This window comes from Rattus rattus, chromosome 3, assembly GCF_011064425.1.
Source record: "Rattus rattus isolate New Zealand chromosome 3, Rrattus_CSIRO_v1, whole genome shotgun sequence".
In the NCBI taxonomy this organism is placed as follows: Eukaryota; Metazoa; Chordata; class Mammalia; order Rodentia; family Muridae; genus Rattus; species Rattus rattus.
In genome coordinates, this window is record NC_046156.1 from 102,777,246 (window position 1) to 102,799,809 (window position 22,564).

Here is a 22,564-nt window from a genome sequence, read left to right on the forward strand (position 1 = left end):
CACAGCAAGACAAATAAAAGTTTTTATTTCACACATGACATCATATTGTTTTCAGAGTGGTGCCGAGGCCTCTACAAGCATGAGAGGGAAGAAAAACTTAGAAGGGCCGCTTCAGTTTCTTGGCAACATGAAAGTCCAGGTATTCGTCCAGGAATCTGCTTGCTACCCCCAGGACAGCGAGGACAGTCAGCAAGGCCAAAATGCCCAGGCTCAGCCTGAAACCAGTGATCCTGCGGGGTGAACGTGAGGGAGAAAGGTGTCAGACTGGGCTGTGATGAGACTTCAGGGTCCTGGGAGAGGCTGCTCAGTCACTGGACTACTCAGAACTTCCACAAAACGTAAAGAAGACACCCAGGGCCCTGCACAGCAGTGGTCTGACTAAGCACGATAGAAACAGTGCTGAAGCCTTGCTGGTTGAGCCCAAGTGCCTTCGTCAGAGGCTGATGCCCCATATCTTTAATCACAGCACCCAGGCAGAAGCAGGTGATCTCTATGAGTTCAAGGCCCGCTTAGTCTACAAAGCTAGTTCCAGGACAGACAGGGCTATACAGAGAAACCTTATCTGGAAAACCAAAACAAACAAACAAACAAACAGAGCTCCTGTACAAAGAACAAATACACACTTCCATTTTCTCCTCTCATGCCTAATTGTGTGGCTTGGCAAAACTGGCCTCAGACAGCACAGGCCATTTCAGTCACCAATTCTCCACATGCTCTTACTGCCTCTCAGGAAGAGCAAACCGACCCTGCCCTACTTGCTTGAATATGCCACAACTGGGCTCTCTTTACCTTTTTTCAGCGGCTTCTGCATAGCCCCAGAAATACTTGTGACGGGCGTATATGTACAGGAGACCCAGACAGGTGGCAAAAACTATGGAAGAAATGAAATCAAGGAAAGTTAGAGAATTTAATGAATGTTTCTCAAAATAAATGTTTCTGAAGAAGTATTTTAACAAAAACAAAATACATGTGCCCAGAATATATAATGAATCCTTATGTTAATAAAAGAAAACAACATACAATTCACACAATATGATAAATAAGTGTGCCAGTAATCACATTTTAAAAAGATGTTTCAAGGCAATTCAAGGTCAGCAAACTGCTAGTTAAAAGAGCAGTGAAAGCCAGGGAGACGTCTCAGTGGGTAGAGGTTAGCCTGCAGCTCAAACCCGGCTACCCAGCAGCTCAAACCTGGCTACCCCATACTGTCTCCCGAAGCCAGGAAAGCAGGAGGGAGAGACGGGGCTCCGCAACACTGTCCTTAGCTCTCCATGTGGGCTCTGTAGAACACACTCCAACATACCCATAGCATGCACACACATGGCATGCATACACACACACACACACACACACACACACACACACACACACACACACACGAGCAATGGTAAGAAGTGAAACGTAATTCATTTTAAATGCTTTTAAACTGCAGTCAGATGCCACCTCCAAGTACCCAAAAGAATGGCTAATATCTTATATTTATTTATATTTTCGAGATAGGGTTTCTCTGCGTAGCCCCGGCTTTCATAGAACTTTGTAGATAAAGCTGGCCTTGAACTCAGAGATCCACCCGCCTCTGCCTCCTGAGTGTGGGACTAAAGGCGTGTGCCGCCATGTCCAACATGGCTAGAGAATTTTAAAGCCCAACGGTATAAAGTGGAATGGACACAGATGACATGGAATCCACACACATCAGTGCTAGGATGCAAAATCACACAGCCCCTTTAGGGAAAGTTCTGGAAGTTTCTCATAAGAGTAAAATATCATTTAACCTCCTATCCTTTTTCTATGAATTTATTCTAGAAATGGGAAGGCATGTGTCCATAAAAAGGCCCATTCGAGAACATTCGTGAGAACTGTGATTGGCCACCATAACTATGAGTTATGTATTCATGGTCACCAAAATATGGACTAGTCTGGAAGTTTGTCATCGGGAGACTTGATAAGCAAATGGGATAGCCCTCTGTGCCCTTGTCACCTGACAGGGAATGAGAAGAGCTCCATTTGCAACCAACACACCGTATCTCAGTAGCACTCCGCTGTGGGCTGAGGCACTGCACCTCAGAGCATACAGCATTGTTCCCATCACATGAAGCTCTAGAGTGGGTAAACCAAACTGTGGGAAAATCAGGGCTGTGGAAGGAACAGAACTGGATGGGTGCAGGGGAAAGAGCAGACTTCCCGAGTGGCGGCCATGTTACAGATCTTGATAGAGAACTGATTCCTACAAGTGTGCTCCTCTGTGAAACTTCATTGAACACCTAAGATCTATGCATTTTACCACATCTAAGTTTTATCCCCCAAATATGCAAAGCACAACAGAATGCTTTGTCAAAATACCGATGTCTTCTCTAAACAAGGCCCCTTCCTCGGCACCTCACAGATGCAAACAATGTCTAGAGCAGCGGATCTCAACCAATGGATTGAGATGTTTTGGGGATGAATGACCGTTTCACAGGGGTCACTTAAGACCACCAGAAAACACAAATATTTGCATTACAACTTATAACAGTAGCAAAATTACACTTACGGAGTAGCAAAGAAAGTAATTGTATGGTTGGGAGTCACCACACCAAGAGGAACTGTATTGAAGGGCTGCAGCACTAGGGAGGTGGAGAGCTACTGGTGTAGAGCCTCTGTCTGGGACTGTGACATTCTGGATAACTAAATTCTCCATTTTACTTGGTCACCGAGATTGTTTTAATGTCCAGGGTGTGCCAGGTGTTTTCTAAAGAGTTGGTTATCAGATCTACCTTTCTGGGTGTTACTCTCCTCGGGATGGGGCTGCAGCTCAGCAGGGTGCTTGGCTCCATTCTTTGGGTTTGATTCTCAGCACCCCAAGAAGATAAAATGAAGGAAACAAACATCCTTTCTGCCCGTAGCTGATCCTTTCTATGATAGAGAAGTGTGTGTGTGTGTGTGTGTGTGTGTGTGTGTGTGTGTGTGTGTGTGTGTGGTGTATGTATGTGTATGTGTGGTGTGTATGTGTGTGGGTATATATGTGATGTGTGTATATGAGGTGTGTGTGTGTGTTGTATATGTGGTGTGTATGTGAGGTGTGTGTGTGGTGTGTGTGAGGGGTGTGTGTGTGTGTGTGTGTGTGTGTGTGTGTGTGTGTGTGTGTATGTGTGTGTTCTGCATGTGTGTGTTTTTTTGTGTGGGTTGTGCATATGTGTGTACGTTTGTTTGTGTATATATGTATGCGTGAATGTGTGGTGTGTATATGTGTGTGTGTGTGTTGTATATGTGGTGTGTATGTGAGGTGTGTGTGTGGTGTGTATATGAGGTATGTGTGTGTGTGGTGTGTATGTGAGGTGTGTGTGTGTGTGTGTGTGTTGGTGGGTGTGTGTGTGTGTGTGTGTGTGTGTTGGTGTGTGTGTGTGTGTGTGTGTGTGTGTGTGTGTGTGTGTGTGTGTGTGTGTGTGTGTGTGTGTGTGTGTGTGTGTGTGTGTGTGTGTGTGTGTGTGTGTGTGTATGTGTGTGTGTGTGTGTGTGTGTGTATGTGTGTGTGTGTGTGTGTGTGTGTGTGTGTGTGTGTGTTGCATGAAGTATACATGCACATGGGCATTTGTACCTGTGGATGTGTTTGCATGTGTGCACTATGGAAGCCAGAGATTGATAGCAGATATCTTCCTCATATCAGACATGAGGTATCTTCTTCAGTCATTATCCCCAACCTCCCAACTTTTTAGCCAGGGGTTTCCTGTTGAGCTTGTAGTTCACTGGCTAGAACCTGCCTCCAGCATCCTTTCTCATCACTGGGTTATAGATGCATGTGCCTCTCTGCACCAGGCTCTCTGTGTGGATGCTGGGATCAGAACTGGGTCTCTAAGAAGTGAGCCATTACCCCAGCACCTTTATTCTATCAGTAAAGAAGACAAGGGTTGGAGAGAAGAAAATCAAAGGCTTGAAACAGTTGTGAAAAAGCCCTGGGGGTGCTGTGGGGCAAAGGGAACAGAGGAGTTCTGTCCTCTAAGAAATGACTCTAGGGGATACTGTTGAAGAGAGAAGGCACCAAAGGATCAGAACACGGGAACCCAGAGTAGAGGCCACGCTGCCTGGCATATAAGGATTCTAGGCATGCTCTCTGTTGAGATCTACTATGTCAACCTACTGAATTATTCCCCCAATGCCAGTGAATAGCCAGAAGCACCTTAGTAGGCAACTTACTTCAGGAGAGAAAAGAATGACAAGTTACCCAAGAACCTTTTCTTCTAGGCAGTCAGCCTCATTCAAGCCCATCATGGGAAACTCTGAAGAGTCAAGAGACAGAGACAGAATCCCATTATCTAACGGCACGTCCCTTATTCATTGTTAATATGCCCTTAGATGAAGAGGAACAGCCACTTCCACTCCTGCCATTAAGGAACAAAAGGATGAGTTGAGTAAAGCTAAAAACTTATTCTCTAAAGGTCACCGTATCTGAAATTCCTTGGTCGGCGGGAAAAATCGCAAGAGATTGATGAAGGTTCCATGGAAGCAGCTGGATTTCAGTTTATTTAAATCTTACCAATCAAATGCATACCCAAAAGAGGCCAGTGCAGGAACCAAAGGGGATTCTACTCCTCCAGCTAGTGCATCCATGCAGGTCCAACCCCTGAACACATGGCTACACAAAGCCCTCAGATGCTTGCAAGCCGGTGACATCCAAGACACAGGTTCTTCTGAGCCTTCCAAACATAGGCTGTTGGACAAATATCAACAGCCCTGCTATGTCCTTGATTTCTCCTCGTTGGTGAATACCAGGCCTGACAACTCACTAACACCTGTGTGCCTCCGTTTCCCCGTATGTAAAGTAGGACTCAATGATTGACTGTATCATATGAAAGTTTTAAACCCTACAAATCTATGAACTTCAAAAACTGACCTGGCATACAATAAGTGCTCCGTGAACCTTGCTGTTGTAAAGGTGAATTTGTTTTCTGTGTTCTGCTTATCCAGTTCAATTAGATTATTAGGTTCAAAGGCAAGGTTTGAGTCAGTTTTTTTTCCCCCTGAGTGTCTAGCAGGCTGTTTGTCTCAAGTTGGGTGTGGTCTACAGGCGGACGACCTTGAATGAGCCCCATCTCATCCAAGGTGCTAATGTTGGAGAGTGTGAATTCGCTCAAACCCAGACTCCTGGCCCTGTACATGCCAAGCAAGTATTCTTCCACCGAGCTACATTATCAGGGCTCACTGAGAGACGGTGCAGCTCTGCCTCTGTCTGGCTCTCAGGCATTTACCCCTATATCCAACGGCCAGTGTTTGGGTTTATTTTTTAATTCCTGAACTAAATCACATGGAGGCCATCTTAGTGCACCTAGAATTTGGATGTATAAAGGCATTGCTTCCTATAGTTAAAGTCATGTCCAGCAACAATAGTCATATGGTCATCTATCTGCCCCTTAACTGTGTTTAAACACCACGGTCCTCTTTGGAATGAGTTGACATGTTCTTATAATTACCTTGATTGAAATACCATCCAGCCATCCACAGCGTTATGATGAATACGGAATAAAACTCCAAAGAGTTTTGCCTGTAGGGGAAAAAGAAAGAAGAAACTTAATTCCCGAAGAAACACACACTAATGTATCAATTCTCCATCTGCAGGTGAGCATTCCACCAACTCAAACAAATACCAGAACTTACACGAGGAATTTAAAGGATCCTTCCACTTAACAGGAGTCTTTCGAAGTGAGAGTCAGACATTGCTCAAACCACAGAACCGGGCCAAGAAGCATTCTCTACACATAAACCTTCACCAGTGAAGTGGGCCACGGCTCTTTTCTAAGAGCCAGGTCTCCAGGGACTCAATAGATTTCCACACCTTAACCAAGTAGCCCAAGAGGCTACTCATTCACATTATGCATTTCTCTTGTTAAAAATTCTCTCACACCCATAGCTTTCCACTCAAGTCTTTAACTAATTCCCCTAAAAGCACCTGAAGTAAAGAAATGAATACATTTAATTCCCATTGTATGCAGTGGGAAGGTAACCAGTTGACTGACATCTTTTTAAGAGCACTGACAGGCTAGAGAGATGGTCCAGCCGTTAAGAGCGCTGACGGCTCTTCCACAGGTCCTGAGTTCAAGTCCCAGCAACCACATGGTGGCTCACAACCATCTGTAAGGGGATCTGATGCCCTCTTCTGGTGTGTCTGAAGAGAGTGACAGTGTACTCACATACATGAAATAAATAAATCTTTTAAAAAAAATACACTGACAGCTCTTGCAGAGGACCTGAGTTCATTCCTAAGCACCCATGTGTCTGTAACCCCAGTTCCAGGATCCTCTCTTCTGCTCTCTGTGTCCACCAGGCACACAAGGGCTGCACAGATATACATGCAGCCAAAATAATCACAGGCATGAAGTAAAAATTAAAATTAGTAGAGAGTAGCATTCCGTAGCCTCTATTTGTGGGAAAGTCAGGTGGAGATTTGGACACTATTTTAAGCATGAGGAAATAGTTCTCCGGGAGCTGCAGTTAACCCATCTGTGCCTGGCAGAGAAGGGGAGGTGAGGTGCAGTAGTGGGCTAGCTCTAGCCCATTAGCAGATAGCTCAGCCAAGGAGGCCAGTGTTCTCAGTGCTCATCTGAGTGGAGCTTAACAGAATAAGTGTCATTTCTGAGCCTGGTGACACATATCTGTCACCTCAGCTATTTGGAAGGGGTTAAGGCAGGCAATTTTTACATTTACGCCCTACCTGGGCTACCGAGTGAGTTCAGGGCCAGCCTGAGCTACTTAATGAGACCTTGTCTCAAAACAAAAACTTCAGAAATGGGGCTGGGGTGGAGTGGACCCGGAAGAGACATGAGTTCGGTTCCCATGCCTAATGGCTCACAGGCACCTGTGACTCCAGATCCAGGACAGTCGGTGCCCTCTTCTGGCCTCTGCAGAGATCCATACACGTGTGCACATGCACACAAAGACACTCACATACATAAAAATAAAATAATAATAATAATAATAATAATAATAATAATAATAAATGTTTTTAAGAGCTGGGATGTTTCTTCGTGTTGAGGTGTTTTCCTAGCATGTACAAGGCTCTAAATTTAAACCTTGCCCTCAATAGAAGTGAGGAAGATGAACAATGGGCAAATCTCACATTCACACAAAAGCCATGGCTGCTGTGGAATCCTGAAGCACACATGGAAAGCCCTAACCTCACCAACAAAACCAGTGAGGACCTTTTGCTCTCCAGGGGCCTGGAAAATGGAGAATGGAAGTGCTGATGTCGAAATGCGTCCCTCTCTTTCCTCTTGTCATTTCTTTAAGGCCCAGAAGGGCACCAGTGGCCCGGAAGCTGTCCTCAGAATCTAAGGGGAGGCTCAGCTCTCTAGCACTCAGAGAAGTGACAAAGTTGGTTTTCTCTGTGGCCCTGGCATGACCCCGGCATGTTTTTGCCTGTGATGAGTTTATGAGTTTGTATGTAGCTATGGTAGGTTAAGCGCAAAGCTTCATGGGAAGCTTAACGACAGTTAGCTACAGCTAAGAGACTGCCTCCCAGCATTTCTCTCTCCATAGAATCTTCCCCAGAGAACAAAAGACAAGGACAGCATGGGAGGGTTGTAGCCCTTTCCACAGTCAGGGCAACTTCCTGGCCCTTTTTGGAAACATTGCCCAAGTGGCCCATCCTTTATTAGGTTTCGAGATACACCCTAAATTACTCCAGACCTAAGGACTGAGTTTTCCCACATCTCCTTATTCAAAGTCAGCCGTGACGTTTTAAACACCTCGGAAGCATCATTCACAACAGTCTATTTTCAGACTTCCTTTGCAGTGAATTAATGACCGTGGTGTTGCATTTTGAGGAACAAAGAGATGCTACACTGAGCTGAGCCTCCTCGCCGCACCCAGTCTCACTGTGGGGAAGGGTCTGGGAGCCTGTGGTCTCTTTGGGGGTCTGTCCACAGAGCTGACACACTGATGAGTTTTTGTTCCCCTACATGAAAGAGGAAGGAAGTCTCTTGGAAGAGAGGAGGAATGAGAAGGGAGGGCTAGTGCGGGTCTTTCCGTGAAGCTCAAGCTGGAGAATAACGGTCTGGTGTGGATGGCTTAGAGAGCCTTCGTGAACGGCTTAGAGAGACTCCAGACCAGAACCAGTACCAGGCCTCAGGTGGCAAGGCTCAATGGACAGAGAGCCCTGAAATCTCACCTCCTTCCACTGGAGCCCCCAAAGCAGCCCTGGGATTTGGTCCAGCGTCTTAGTTAGGTCCACGTTTATAGTGTTGTAATGAAACATGGCCAAAAACCAAGTTGGAGGTGGGAGGTTTATTCAGCTTACACTTCCACAGCTCTGCTCATCACTGAAGGAAGCCAGGACGGCAGCTCAAACAGGGCAGGAACCTGGAGGCAGGAGCTGATGCAGAGGCCATAGAGGGGTGCTGCTTACTGGCTTGCTCAGCCTGCTTTCTTATAGAACTCCGGACTACAGCCCAGGGATAGCGCCACTCACGATGGGCCGGACGCTTCCCCATCGGTCACCAACTGAGAAAATGCCTTCAGCTGGACCGTGTAGACACCCTCTACGCTTCCTTCTCTTCAGATAACGCCAGCTTGTGTTGCGCTGACACAAAACTAGCCAGGACACCCAGGTATGGACAACACTCCCGACCCCAAGACAATACCAGGTACACCGAGGCCAGCCAGCTGCTGTCACTGGGAACCCCAACTCCCAGAAGTAGTCAAGAAAACACAAACGCTGCGCTAACACACAGCATCAGCCAAGGGTAGTTAGAGGCCATAGAGATCAGGCCAAGCATTGATTGTAGCTCCATGTAGGCTCCTGGAAAGGCAAAGACTAGAGTATGAAGGTTACTTTGTATTTCTTCACTTTATCCCCCAAGAAATGGGTCCCTTCTCCTATTACAGTAGGAGTCACTCCTGGACTCACCCAACCTCAGACCTATGCAGACATGCTCAAACTTTGGTTCCTCTAAGACGCAGTGTATGGTTCACAGTCCGCCGCAGCAGAGAAGGCCTGGTGACCAGTGTGGAGCAAGTGGCCACACCCCTTCCACTGTCAATAAGGAGAAAAAGGTGGGTATTGGTGTTTAGCTGGCTTCTTCCTTTGATACTTTTAATTTAGTCTGAGACCGCAGCCTGTGGGATGGGTCTTTCCTCCTCCGTTAAACCTGTCAAGAAACAGCTTCAGAGACCAGCTCAGAGCTGTGTCTCCTAAGTGATTTCAAACCCAGTCGGTCTACAGTGATTCACCATTGTCTGCACCTTCGTCTGTCTCACTCTCATCTTTCAGACATCAACAGTGATTCTCTGGCTGCCAGATGGGGGTCTCTACTTTTTGTTGCTGTCTATCTGGTAGTATTGCTTCCCCTTGAAAGCTCAGCCTCTTTCTGACCACCTAAACAACTACGCTCTACACTCTCCCTGCAAGGTTTGGTAGGAAAATTCCAGTGCCAATAGCCCTTCAGTTAGTGATGATCGCCTGTCAAATATTCCCTCCCCTGTAAATGCACCCGGTGGGGATGGGGGGTGCCGGGGACAGGCTGTGTCTAGTCATTTTCTGATCACAGCCCCCATGGTGTAATAGCCCTGACTTCTTTGCACATTGACACCCTGTATAGAAATGGGAGAGGGGGGTAGGGAGGAGCAGTCACTGTTATAAGCTGATGTCACCAAGAGCCTCAAATTCCACACCAGGAAGAGTAACTGGAAAGGTCTTCACTAGAGGGCCAGCAGGGGGAGCAAGTGTCCTGCTTGGCCTGGACTTAAGATACTATCTAGAAGGTGGAACTTCAAGTTTTAAGACCAGTACAGCCTGATACATTGCCCTGATTTGTCTGGTGCTAACATGTTTTAGGAGACACGAGGCTTAAGGGAGAAAATGGTACGAGCCTGAGAAAACGCTGGGTACCGTGGCCATCACGTGCGCTCAGCGTTCCTCCACACTGAGTGGAACAATGGCTGCAGCCTGTGCCTTCCCCGTGGCGATTCCAGTGAGCAAGCAGCCTTTGGCTTCATGTCTGGTATGCACGCAAATGGAAGTAGCCCTGGATCCATCCATAGGCACCACCAGCTGTCCAGCACCGCCCATGCGCACAGACTGAGAGCAAACCCATCCCACAAGTACAAAGGTAGCACTTTTATCAAACTAGAGCAGGGGCATGGGGGGGGAGGGGTGGAGATTAAACCATGTTATAAAACGCAGGTCCAAGACTTGTCAATCACACCGAACCATTGTAAAATGTAACGCTCTCACCTGGACCCCATAAATAAGGAGCCCTAACACGGCTAGGATCATAGCTCCACCCAGCAGTCATCCAAACATCCTATGTACATCTAAGGACCCACAAGCAAAGAACTCCAGCCATTTCCTGGACTTCAGCTAGGCACGATCCCTATTGCTTCCGACAATCCGTGACCATTCCAACTGCTGTAGTCAGTCCTGTTTGTCACCTCTATGGCCCTACACCTCTGGGGCTCAGTCCGGTGACCCTGTGTGGCACAGCTTCCATTGTGTTAAACCTCTGAGAATTCGGGACAATCAACTAGAAAACAATACTGTGTGTGTTGTAGAACACACAGAACAAAAAAGATGGGATTCTAAGAGTGAACAGAAGCTGCAATGTTGCCCTCCCCTCTCTGTGGGATACTTAGACGCGGAAGCAGCTCACTGCAAGTCGCAGGGGACAGGCAAGAGTACATTCTGATAACAAATAGTACGGTGAAAACAGATAACAGATAAAGATTAACAGGAAGGTTAGGGTTAAAACAATAAAGTCGGGAGCGCCAAGGAAGATAAATTAGAGAACCAGCAACAAGAGACAACCAAGTAGATAAGGAGAAAGGAAGGCCAGACCTCAGAGCTCTGAGCTGGTGTCAGCAGGCCAGCTGGCTTCCCTGAGGCCCCAACCCCCCTCCATTCTTTGGAGAATATATGCAAGGCATGGTTGCCCTGTCGAATGACAAATAGTCTACATTAGACTATTTATCTACTATTAGGCAAGACTGGCTTCTAACCAGCATTGTCCACCTGGTCTAGAAAGGAGACCACTGCAGATCAACCCATACAGGAGACTACGGTCCCACCCCTAAGGTAGGAGAAAGACTGCAGATTCATCTTGGCAGCTGTAATACTCGCTGATTGTGTAAATACGAGAACAATGCAAGCAGTTTAGTTAACAGCCACCAAGACACCTGCAAGGCCAATGGCTAGCAGGCTAAGAGCCATCAGACAGTCAAGGTCGGCAGCTAATAAGGAGTGAGCCAGAGACAGACAAAGGGAGGGGGCTTCCACCACTCTTGTCTGGGTGGGCAGTGAACAAACAGCATTAGCATCTCCCACCTTCAGGGGGAGGGCATGCATAGAGTATGGGGGTTTCTATTGGCTCCGCCCAGAAAACCAAGGCAACAGGAATTACACTGGTCATTGCCTCGTTTCTACCATAAGTCCTATAAAAACTCCTACATGAAACAATGTGTTAGGATAGTTTTTCCCCTCTCTGGGAACCCCTCCCACTCTCAGGAACTTTTCTCATTTTTTCCTTACTGACCCTCAATAAAGCCCTTTGCTTACCCCCATCTGGAACTCAAGAACCACCGTCTCAGGTTGACTTTCGGTGGCCATAGATTGTCCAACACCCACTGTGGTGGTTTAACAAGAATACACACACACCCACCCTCCATCCCCATTCCCGTAGGCTCAGTTGTTTGAATGCTTGGTCCCTAGTTTGGCTGGGTGTTTAGTATGAATTAGGGGGTGTAGCCTAATTGGAGGAGGTATGTCACTGAGGGTGGGCTTTCAGGTTTTAAAAGCCTGAGTCGGGCCAGTTAGCTCTCTCTGTGGAGCAAGATGTAAGCTCTCAGCCACTACCCTTGCACCATACCTGCCTGCCTGCTGCCAAGATCCCAACCATGATTGTCATGATTGTCATAAACTTTAACCTTCTGAGACTTCGAGACCCAATAAATCCTTTCTTCTATACACTGCCTTGATCTTACTGTCTTATCACAGCAATAGAACGGTAACTTAGACACCCTGAGTCCCTGGTTCATGCACACCTGACCAAGAAAAGTCCTGTCGTTCTCAAAAATTCATCACGTAGGGCGACCCTCTTGGTGGGCGGGAAGCTGCTCACGTGAGACCTCTCTCAGCATCCCTTCTAGTTCATAGACCTCTGAACACACAACATGAACTTCTGATTGTAGCAGCCTCATTCTGAAAGCTGGGGAGGGGGACATCCTCAAAGCTGGCCAGTCTTAGAGCCTTCCTAACCATGTGTTCACTGTAGATAGGGAAGCTTCTGAAATAAGGACAGGCCAGACATTTCAGGGAGGCTTTTGAAGATCTTTTCTCCCTCCTCCGTTTTTGCTGATTCACTCTGACTCAGCAGCTGCAAATTCACAGGTGTCAGGGCCTGGTCTGCGAACTCTGGGGAGCAGGAAACCCTGTGAATTATGACTCTTATCAGAAGGGTCAGAATGACAGCTTATCGTGCCTGGAGAAGGCCTCTGGGTGAGAAAAGGGTTACAAGAGTTCATGTCTACATTGCTCCTTGTAGGACAGGCTATATGGTGACCCAGAACTGGAGTCCCAGCACTCGGAAGCAGGAATTCCAGGCCAATCTGAGCTACGTAGTGAGTGAAGGGACTCTGGCCAGCTCATGTGTGGTGAGCATGGCTCTGGCAGGCCTTGCCCTTCTCCCCCATTCCCTCTGCCTTGCTAAAACCATTAGATTGCATTCCTAAAGCTTGCCATCAAGGTCTATTCCCTTGCTTGGACACTTCCTCCTCCCGAGGATGACTACCAAGGTCCAGCTGTCAGAAGCCCCCTTTGGCGCACCTAATTAACAAGCCCAGCTAAAGTTAAACACCTCATCCTACACGGGGCTTCCCCTTTAGCTTTATAAACTCCCATTTCCCCATGCGCCATGTCTCTGTCTCCTCTCTATCCAGAGACAGTCCTTTGTCTCACTCTGGGACAAGTACCCCCTCACCCCCGCCCCCCGGCCCATTCCCTTCTCCTTCCCTCTCTATCTCCTGTCCTTGTCCCTTATTCCCTGCCCTCTGTCCTCCCAGGGCAAATAAATCCCCTTTGTGCTGAGCACATGGTCTTGTGTGTCCTGAACCAATACCAATCCTAACAATGAGCACCTCGAAAATAAGAGTTAATTATTAATTAATTGTTCCCCGTTGGGTGAGTCGCCTGTAGGAATACAGCGGGAGGTGTATCCTGGTGGCAGCAGGGTACAGTTCTACCATGCAGCAATTGAACCGCCAATAGAAGCAGGATGAACTCAGACGGACCTGAGACCTACAGCTAGGCTCCAGACTCCCCCGCCTATCCCCGACCTGAATTATTCATGACCTTGGGCATCCTCTTTATCCAACTCAATGGATAAAGGGCATCTGACCCGGGATCCTGCCACATGACCACAGCACCCCATGGAGAGGACCATGACGTAGGGACAGCATCAGAAGCCCCTCCACATCCAGATGAAGCAGCCTTAACATCTCAGACCAAGCCAATAGAAAGCATCTGCTTCTAGACCCCAACCCACTCCAAAACTTATATAAGGCCCTGTGCACCTGAATAAAAGGCACACAGAGTTGTTTCATCAGAGGGTGTCTGAGAACATCTGCCATATAGGAACTGGGACACTTTTGGGGAAGAGTTCTCTCCTGAAGCCTTCACCACTGGAAGCTGCTCAAGTCTACTGTGGTCACTTCCTGCTTGGTGGCCGGACCTTGGCTCCTAGCCACCTCCTGCTCTTGCTGGCATATGCACAGCAAAGCATCTTACTACTCAAGAGCAGCAGCGGCCTTAGAAGATGGACTCCCCCTCCAAAAGTGCACCTTTTTGGCTGCTCTGGCCAGGCCAGAGTTCCACAGATCTCCACAGATAGTGCCTAATACACAGACCAGCAGTAAGCGTCCTTAGAAATGCTCAGTTCAGAGAGATTGCTCATTGGGTAAGAGTACACAGGCACAAGGGCCCGAGTTCAGATTGCAGCACCTGTGAAGAAAGCCAGCTGTGGCTGTGTATACCTTAATCCTCAGCACTGTGAAGGCCAGAGACATGACCTATGTCGGCTTGCTGACTGACAGCTCAGGTCTGGGGTTGGTGACATGCTCTGTCTTAAAGGAATAGAGACTGATAAGAACTGGACACCTGATGTCTTCCTCTACACTCTCTCTCTCTCTCTCTCTCTCTCTCTCTCTCTCTCTCTCACACACACACACACACACACACACACACACACACACACACACACACACACACACACACACATTATACACCACACACACATAGAGAACAGGATTCCAATGTCTTCCTCTGCCCCTGTGTGTACATGTATGCACATATCCTACACCATACAACACACGTTTATAAAATTCCAGGCTTCAAGTTTTAAGTGAGTGTGAAGAGTTAACGATCGCCATTCAGCTTACCAGAGGACTGCCCCGGCCTGCTGCAAGAGGAGGGCGGTGCCTCGGCAGGGCTTAGAGCACCGTGAAGTGATGCCGCTGAGATATAATTCTACTCAGACAGGCTGAGCAGTGGCTTTGGCCCTGCTGAGGGCTGTACAGTAGAGAGAAGAGTTGGGGGGGGGGGAAGCAGCGTGTTTATGAAAGTTGAGGATAGCTGAAGAAGTTGTCCACGCTTCAGCCAGGACAGGGAGAAAGCAATGTGCACTCCTTCCTCAGAACTAAGGAAGCCAGTGTAGGAGAGACAGAGAAAAGCCTGCAGTGACATCTGGCCCAGGTAGTTTTTCCAGGCACCTCACTACACGCCATACTCCCGACAAATGGAATCTGAATTGGCTAGATTTGTCCCAAATGTCAGAATGTAAGGCAAGAACTTGTCTAGTGCAAAAGAACATTCAAGAAGAAATACAGGGAGTGGGGTAGGACTACCCTCTTTCCCCTCCAAAGGAAGCAGGGGAGCTGCCCCTGAACCAGTCAAGTTCTCTTGGCTCCAAATCCACCTTGGTATTATGAGGGTATTCTCTTATTTTATTATTTTAGCCTCTGTCTCTTCCACTGTGGCTAAGCAAACAGAGTTCTGACAAACGAGTTGAGCTTGGGTACTTATTTCATAAATAACAACTTCAGAGAAATATTTACAACGGTGTCCAGAGTTATTTCTAGGACTAAAGGAGTCCAGTTAGAGAAAGGGAGGGAGGAAACAGAGAATCAAATGTGTGCAAATAGTGAGAAGGAGCATAGAACCAAGCCGTGGCCTCAGATCTGACCTGCTAGACGACTCATCCTTCCCAACCAGGAGTTCTCGGTTCAGTTGGGCCAAAGCAACCCTCACACATGACACTTCCCAGTCTTCTATACACCAGTTGTGGGTTGGTTGGTTCAGGGGATTGTTCAGTCCTTTTTTCCCTTCTATTGGGGGCGGGGGGAGTTATAGTGCTGAACCCAAGGCAATCGGTACACAGGCAATCACTCTGCCACCGAGCTCTGTCCCCAGCTCTGGGTTACAGGGTCTCACTACCAGCCAACCTAGTTCAGCTTGCAGTCCACCCCAACCCATGTGGCCACATCCCCTCCTGGGCTCCTCCAAAGGGTTTCCAGAACACAAAACTCGGAGGAGCAAAGGTGACTGCTGTTGGCCTTTGGTCTTCCTCGGCTGTAAATGCCACAAGGACTCTTGGTTTACTCACTGATACAGGCCAAGCCATCGTACTTGGAGATAATCATGCATAGGTAAGGCAGTCAATGTGTGCTTTTTACTTAATGTGCGAAAACGAAAGACAAAGCTCAAAATCAAAAGTAACTTGAACTCGAAGGCCATAAGGGCTTGGGAAATTGAAACAGGTAGGACTTAACTTGTGTGCTTTGATATCTTTACAATTTGCTGAATGCTATTTAAACAGGAATGACGATTGAGAATTCTTTCAAGTGATTAATGAAATTCTCGAATGGAAAAGAACAAATCAGACCCGTGAGACCCAAAGACATAATGGTTTGACATCACTGAAAACAGCCATGCAAGAGCAGGGGGTGACAATAAGCTCGCAGAGTCAGAACAATGACCAGCAAAAACCCTTCAGCTGGTAAACAGTTGGCAGTGAGGAAATTCTCCAAAAAGAACAAAAGCCCCCAAATGCGGGAACTGAAAATAAAGAAAACTAAAAGACTAGCTCAGGAGCAACTACCAGAAAAGAATGAAAATATGAAGAAGAAATTGAAGGAGAATACATATTTTAGTTTCCCAGGACAGAAGGACACGAGTTTTAGGAGGCCTGCTCTGGAGTTCAGCATGATGTAATGCAGAAGAGATGGATGGGGCCCAGAGCACCCCAGAGCCTCTCAGGTTCCCGTACCACATGGCAAGGACTAGAAGACAAATGTCAACAGCATCCAAAGACACTACAGAGTGATGGCACAATTGCCTCACGATTCTGAACAGATAAGATTTTTTCATGTAGAAATAAGAATACCTCACCAGGCCATCAGCGATGTCAGGCTGTGAGGGGCTATGCTGTATTTAAAAAGGATAAGTCCCCAAATTCTATATACCTGAGCACCAATCAGGAAGCATCCAGACAGGTTTCCTAGCGCAGATCTGGAAAGTTCCCCTATAGGCCCCTATGTGATAGAGTTGGTGTGTTATTTTCAGGGAGTGGAGGTAAGAGGGGGGCTTAGGTCCTTGTGTAGACCCTTGAAGGGGATGCTGGGGCCTAGATTCTCTTTTGTATGTGCCCCTAAGGTGCACAGGGTCTGTCCCACCACACGCTTCCATCATGATGTATGTCCTCCCAATACAGCCAACAGAGTTGGGTATCTAAAGCCCTGAACCAAAATAAATCCTTCTACTCTGCAAGTTGCTTATCTCGTGGAGTTGTTGCTATAACAGACAACTAATAAATGTGCTCCACCAAAATAAGAGACAAAAGTAATGCAAAAAAAAAAAAAAATTGGAATCCAGGTACCAGGTGACCCAAACCTGAGAGTATAAGAAATCCTAGGGTAGCGGCAGGAAGACCCACAATAACAGCCATGCAGCAGCTCTAAAGAACATCCTCCATTCTGGAGCAAAACGGGGAGGATTCGGGCGGACCTGGCTCAAAGCAGGAACAGGATGTTAGCAGAGCAGATGTTAGCAGGCTGCTAGTGCATCTCAGTGTGCTCAGAGGAGAGAATCCATTCCGTAGAAGACTCAGGAATGAAACTAAGACAACAAAGACAATGAAACTAACAAACAAATTAACCGTAAGAAGGAAACATAATCACAGAATTCTATGCTGCTGCACTTCGAATGTTGTTTACTTAACCACAATGTTACACTGGCTCGGGGTTTAACGCAACATAGTGACCCAATTACAAGACTACAAAGAGAAGAGTATGACGTCCTTTCATAGAAGGTCCTCAACTGGCAAGGCTTAAAACCATCTACAAATAAAGCAGCGGTGAGATCACAGTTGTTTAAAAATACAAAAGTTACCAAATGGATGCCAGTGGCTATGGGGGGGACAGGAAGGTGTGTAAGGGGCAAGGACAAAAGACAATGACTTCCACTTTGTTTCCAGGCTGTGCACATAAAATAAATGTTTACTTTTAGGTGTCAAATACCCTGGCATCAAACCAATACTTGTTTCTTGACAAACCAAAAGGATTTAAAGACAGCTAGGACTGGAATGACTTCTCCTTGTATGGTTTGATGTTAGTTAAAATTGTACTGTGTCCTGTCAGTGGCATTCCTGGTACACTTTGAAACTGAGGGAAAGAAAGGGCTATAAAACCTCTCTGGAAGTGAGAGGCTGATCAAGAGACCATGTTGTCAACCCAAGGGTCTTACCTTACCAAAACCAAATTCAAGGTGTAATTTTTATTTTAATAGCCAAAATGAGACAAGAACCATAACAATGAAAAATATAGGTGAACCTTACTCCTGGGCATAAAAGAAAAACCCTAAAAACTAGCAAAAGAATCCATTGTCAAGTAGGTACTGGTGATGGTGACAGTTTTCAAAGCACTGGGCTTTGGGGGTGAAGTATAAAGGTCACCCTAATGTCTACAGGCAAGTGCATGGTGTCCATGACAGAGAGGTTCTGTGTGTATCCGAAAAGGCAGGGAACACAGGATGAGCAGAGACTCTGAGAACCCATGTAACTCGGAACATCTCATCCTTACAAGCTTCGGGTTTTAGGAAATGGTTCTTGGAGAAGTTAACAGCCAAAGAAGAGAAAATTTGAAATCGTTAGTTCCACCTGAGTCTCCTGAGCCATCATGGAGGCCAGGGAGGACTCTGTGATCAGCCACCATGCTCAAGAGACACTCTTCTTCCTAAGTTGAAGCATTTTGGGTAAATGACCCTATTAGCTCTGGACTAAAGTTGGGCAAACATCACCCATTGGATGTTTCATGATAGTGGAGCCTGAGAATGAGGCAGAGTGACTTGTGGCTGGGAGTTGAAAATAAATTTAGGGGCTTCCCCTCATCAGACTGTGTCTGTGGCAGGCCTGCCTGTGTGAAAAGTGTTACTTACTGTGCGCGAAATATTCTCTCAAACTCCAGAGGGCCCGTGACTGCTGGAGGTGCGATCTTGTATTTTAATCTTACTCGTCCAACTTGCAAAGCAAAATAACCTGCAAGGGAATGGAATGTCGTGTTACAATCCGACCCCTCACTGGTCACCAGTGAAGTGTGAGTACGGTTGAGAACCAGGACTACCTACTCGAAATCATCAAATTAAAACAGACTGGCCAGTGAGCCCCAGGGACCTATCTGTCTGTTTCTCTCTGTCTCCCTAGCACTGGGATTTCAGGCCTGCACCACCATGCCCAGTTTGCAGGGGGTGGGGAGGTGTATTGTTGTTGTTGTTGTTTGTTTGTTTGTTTTATTTTGTTTTTATATGAGTTCTGGAGATCGAAGTCTTTGCATTTTCAAAGCAAGTTCTTTACCACCTGAATTATCTCCCAGTTCCCTCATCTCCTTACCTCACAATTACCTCCTGCAGTCTGTCATTTCCCTTCCCACTACCTCCCCCAGCTTCCTGTCCTTGATGGTTGTCTCAAACAGGCTTTGGTCTCACTTTAATATCTCAACATTCATTTCTGACGCACTGGTGTTTTAAAAGGAACAGCTTCCTCTTGCAAAATCCCACACCGACTGTGTGGCTTCGGTCTCTCCTCTGTGAGCATTCATGGAGATAAACGGTTTTCTCCTGAAACAGCCCACTTGCCCTGTGACAGGAAGTCAGTCAGAACTGAGCCTGGCTTGGGAAGGATTCCCCCAGCAGGCTCCTTTCCTTCTCTTTGGCTCCCCGTTAGCTGAACAGCGGAAGTGCTTAAACAGCGGAAGTAAACATGCTAAGTATGTAATATTTAGGGCTGAAGAGATCTGAAAGAGAGGGGTGGGTACTGTCCAACCCTCCAGTACACCCTTGCTGGGCAAAATAACTGTGGACGAGCCAGTAGCTCACAGGACCAACGAAAGAAGGGAGCCCTGTCTATTATGGAGAAATTGGAACTTGGCCTTTCTGGCCCCCAATACCACCCCCCTGAGCCTATACTGTTTACTGTTTCTCCTAATTTGCTTCATAGCCCAATGAAGCCTGTGTGCTCCGGGATTAACCAACGAGCTGAAGGGTTTCCACGGGGTTTCTTAAGGGTTTCCACGGGGTTTCTGAAGGGCTTGGGAATGAGTAAACATTCTAAGAGGTCAGTTTCTCTCAAGTCTGAACTGCAGCCAGTACGCGCCTGTCTGCCACACCAGCCAAGGAAATGAGACAGGTGTGGGAGCATCCACAAAGGGAAGGAACGTTTGGACTTGCCGTCAGGTTCTGGAGTAAAAGCCCCCAGTCTACACTCTGAGCTCAGTGCCTCAGGAAGAACCCAGCCGCAGATGGCGCACGGTAAGTTTGGACAAGCTATTCCATCCCTTCTGTGGAAAGACTGAATTTCTCTTATCTTTCCTCTTTCTCGGGGCTGGGGGATGCTTGTTTGCTAGGGACAGTAAAGGGGGATACTTCGTCCACTGCTGAGGACCGCTCAATCACAGAGCCTTCCCCGGGGGAAGCCACTTCTCTATTTGGCAGCTTCTCTCTGCAGATAAGAAGTTTAGGACTGGAACAGTGGTGAGGACCTATTCTGGGCCAGTCACCATGGAGGTACTTCCTACCCAGGATCCTGTTTGGCTTTCTGTGCTGAGGACATGGAAAGCAGAATGTCCTGGCCTGGAGCAGTCAACTTCCGGAAAGCTGGATCACACAGGTCTAAGTGTACTTCCGGAAAGCTGGACTACACAGGTCTAGGTGAGCTTCCGCACACATCGATCCTGGTGCACTTCCGGAAGGCTGGACCTCACAGATCCTGGTGAGTCTGTCTTAAAAGCCTGAGCTATTTATACCTTGGCACAAGGTGTCCTAAGTCTATGAAAACAAACTTCCATTGAAGTGGCTAGCTAAACAGTCTCTGTCTCCGTCTCCCTCCCCCTTCTCATCCACCCCCAACAATTAGACTTTTTTTTCTGCCACAAACATCATTTTTCTGGTCTCTTCTCTTCCTGTTCTCTTCTTCCGTCACCATCGAACTGCTTCACTTCTGGTCCCAGAACACAGTGTTCTTAACATGAGCCAGCACACAAAAGGCTCTCTGTGGGGAGAGAGCGTTTGTGGGAAGAGACGTGTAGCCCTGTCCCTGTCTGCTCTGCAACTGCAAGACCAGAGCACACTGTCTGCCTCGACCCGAGTTCTTCAGGGGTTGGTAGCAAATTCCTGCTCTGTTCCGAAAAGGCTGCTAAACAAAACATGCGTTTGAAGGTTTAACACTTTGCCTTATCCGCAGAGCAGACTGGCTAGGCCAGCCACTGGTGGGTGTGAAGACCATGCTCTGCCACTAAGCACAGCAGTCTTTTGCTTCTGGGAGTGCAGCCTGCACTGCCACCAGCTCTCCGCCCAGGTTTCGGGAAGATATAGCCCATAAAGAATAAACAGGCACTCTTGGAAAGAACTTCTGTTCACTAAGCACGAGGGAAGACGGCATGCGTTGAATAACTTTGCTCCTGGGGAGACAGAGCCTCCATTTCCCCAGGCAGAGTTGGGGGTGGTACCATCCTAGTGAAGAAATCTTGCAATGTTTAGACCTCATTACTTAATCTAAACTGCAGATTTCTGCAGAACTTTACCCTGGTGATCATATCGGCTATGGGCAGTTTTTCTTAAAACCAAACAAAAAATGCTAAATGTTTACAGCCAACTTTAGGAACAGGAATAGTCTCCCAGTGAACACACCTAAGAGATAACTGTGCTCTCCATTTTCTGTGCTCATGTTCCTGCCTGAGACTCCTGGTGCTCCCCGCACTGAGGTATGAACCTTCACCATAAATGATACAGAGTCACTGGGCCCTGAGGCCTACGACATCCCTGAGAGAACTAATCTCTGGAACATTCCCAAGTTCTACCCATCTCAGGGAAGGAGCAGGCAGGACACCCTGGGCAGTCTCTGCTGGGCACCAGGATTACCAACGAAATGCAGGCTTGAAACCCAAACACTGAAGCAATCAATCAATCTCTCTCTCTCTCCCTCTCCCTCCCTCTCCCTCTCCCTCTCCTCTCCCTCTCCCTCTCTCTCTGTCACACACACACACACACACACACACACACACACACACACACACACACACACACACACACACAGTTCCCGAGTTCTTACTTTGCTGACAGGCAGAGAGAAGGGAGACTGCAGCCAGCAGGCTTGAATCCCCTGCCATCTTTCTTTCACTCTCTGATCTCTTTCACAGAACTGTGTGTAGGCTCTTTAGGACCCTGAGGGGCTGATCTTCTCCCTTATAAAGGCAACAGAGTTGAGTCAACAGAGTTGGGAAAGAAAAAAAAAGCAGGATTCAAGGTTGAGTAACAACCTTTGCACTGCAACAGAGAACCACAGAAGCAGGCGAGGCTGGGCTGCTGGCACAGCTCCACATCTGTTCCTTCCTGAACACACCCTACACAGACACACACCTTACACACACTCACACACACAGGCGTGCATGCACACACTTGCCAGCTCGCCCTGAGTGAGCCTTCCAGCCTCAGCGCCTCAGCTACCTGCCTTATTTTCTCTGCTTCTTCACCAGCCCAACACCCTCCCCAAAACCTTCCTGAGATTTCTCTACTCTTTTGTGTTAGTGTGACTTTCTGTCCCACGGAGACTTTTCTATGCTAATTCACCATCTACGCTAAGATGACTTGTCTCACCCAGCAGATTGAAGATCCAGAATTCGTGTTCTCATGTGTGTGTCCCCCAGACTGACCCTCTTGGGCTGCCTACTGAGTTACTGTCTTTCTTTTGAACAAATCCTGACATACACACACACACACACACACACACACACACACTGATCTCTCCCAATTCCTCAACGCCAGCTCCCAGAGACAAATTAAAAATAAATAAAAGCCCAAAGCCTCTAGAAGCCTTGTGCATCCGCTCTGTTTTAGAAGTCATTTTTTGACACTCTCTTTCATTGGGGACACTGGCGAGCATTTGTAGCTACTACTCTAGGATTCTGAGGTGTTTAACCACATCCACAAGGTGAAGCAAAGCTCAGTGCAGAGGCTCTGAAAGACACCATCTGCCCAGAGGCTGGGCCCACTGGGCCTGGTGCT

General features: G+C 47.4%; 1 protein-coding gene across 2 annotated transcripts; it reads right to left on the bottom strand.

The window, feature by feature from the left end:
• Mgst2 (microsomal glutathione S-transferase 2) lies at nucleotides 1-21,806 on the bottom strand. Of its 2 annotated transcripts, XM_032898432.1 has the most exons (5): nucleotides 21,612-21,806; nucleotides 18,446-18,545; nucleotides 5,445-5,515; nucleotides 790-871; nucleotides 1-230 (listed from the first exon to the last, which is right to left on the bottom strand). In XM_032898432.1, exons 1-5 carry the CDS (start codon nucleotides 21,667-21,669, stop codon nucleotides 98-100), a joined length of 444 nt encoding a protein of 147 aa, XP_032754323.1. In that variant the 5' UTR covers nucleotides 21,670-21,806; the 3' UTR covers nucleotides 1-97. The 2 variants fall into 2 exon arrangements, with proteins under 2 accessions (XP_032754323.1, XP_032754324.1); XM_032898433.1 differs by lacking the exons at nucleotides 1-230; nucleotides 790-871 and adding an exon at nucleotides 4,154-4,253 and having other exon boundaries at nucleotides 21,612-21,712.
• Nucleotides 21,807-22,564: the final 758 nt, after the last annotated feature.

Excerpts from the sequence above, each read along its gene's own strand:
- Mgst2 (XM_032898432.1), bottom strand. The coding sequence starts at position 21,669 with ATGGCAGGGGATTCAAGCCTGCTGGCTGCAGTCTCCCTTCTCTCTGCC. Across the intron at positions 18,546-21,611 it reads TCTCTCTGCCTGTCAGCAAA|GTTATTTTGCTTTGCAAGTT; the intron begins GTAAGAACTCGG and ends ATTCCCTTGCAG. Across the intron at positions 231-789 it reads GCAGAAGCCGCTGAAAAAAG|GATCACTGGTTTCAGGCTGA; the intron begins GTAAAGAGAGCC and ends TTCACCCCGCAG.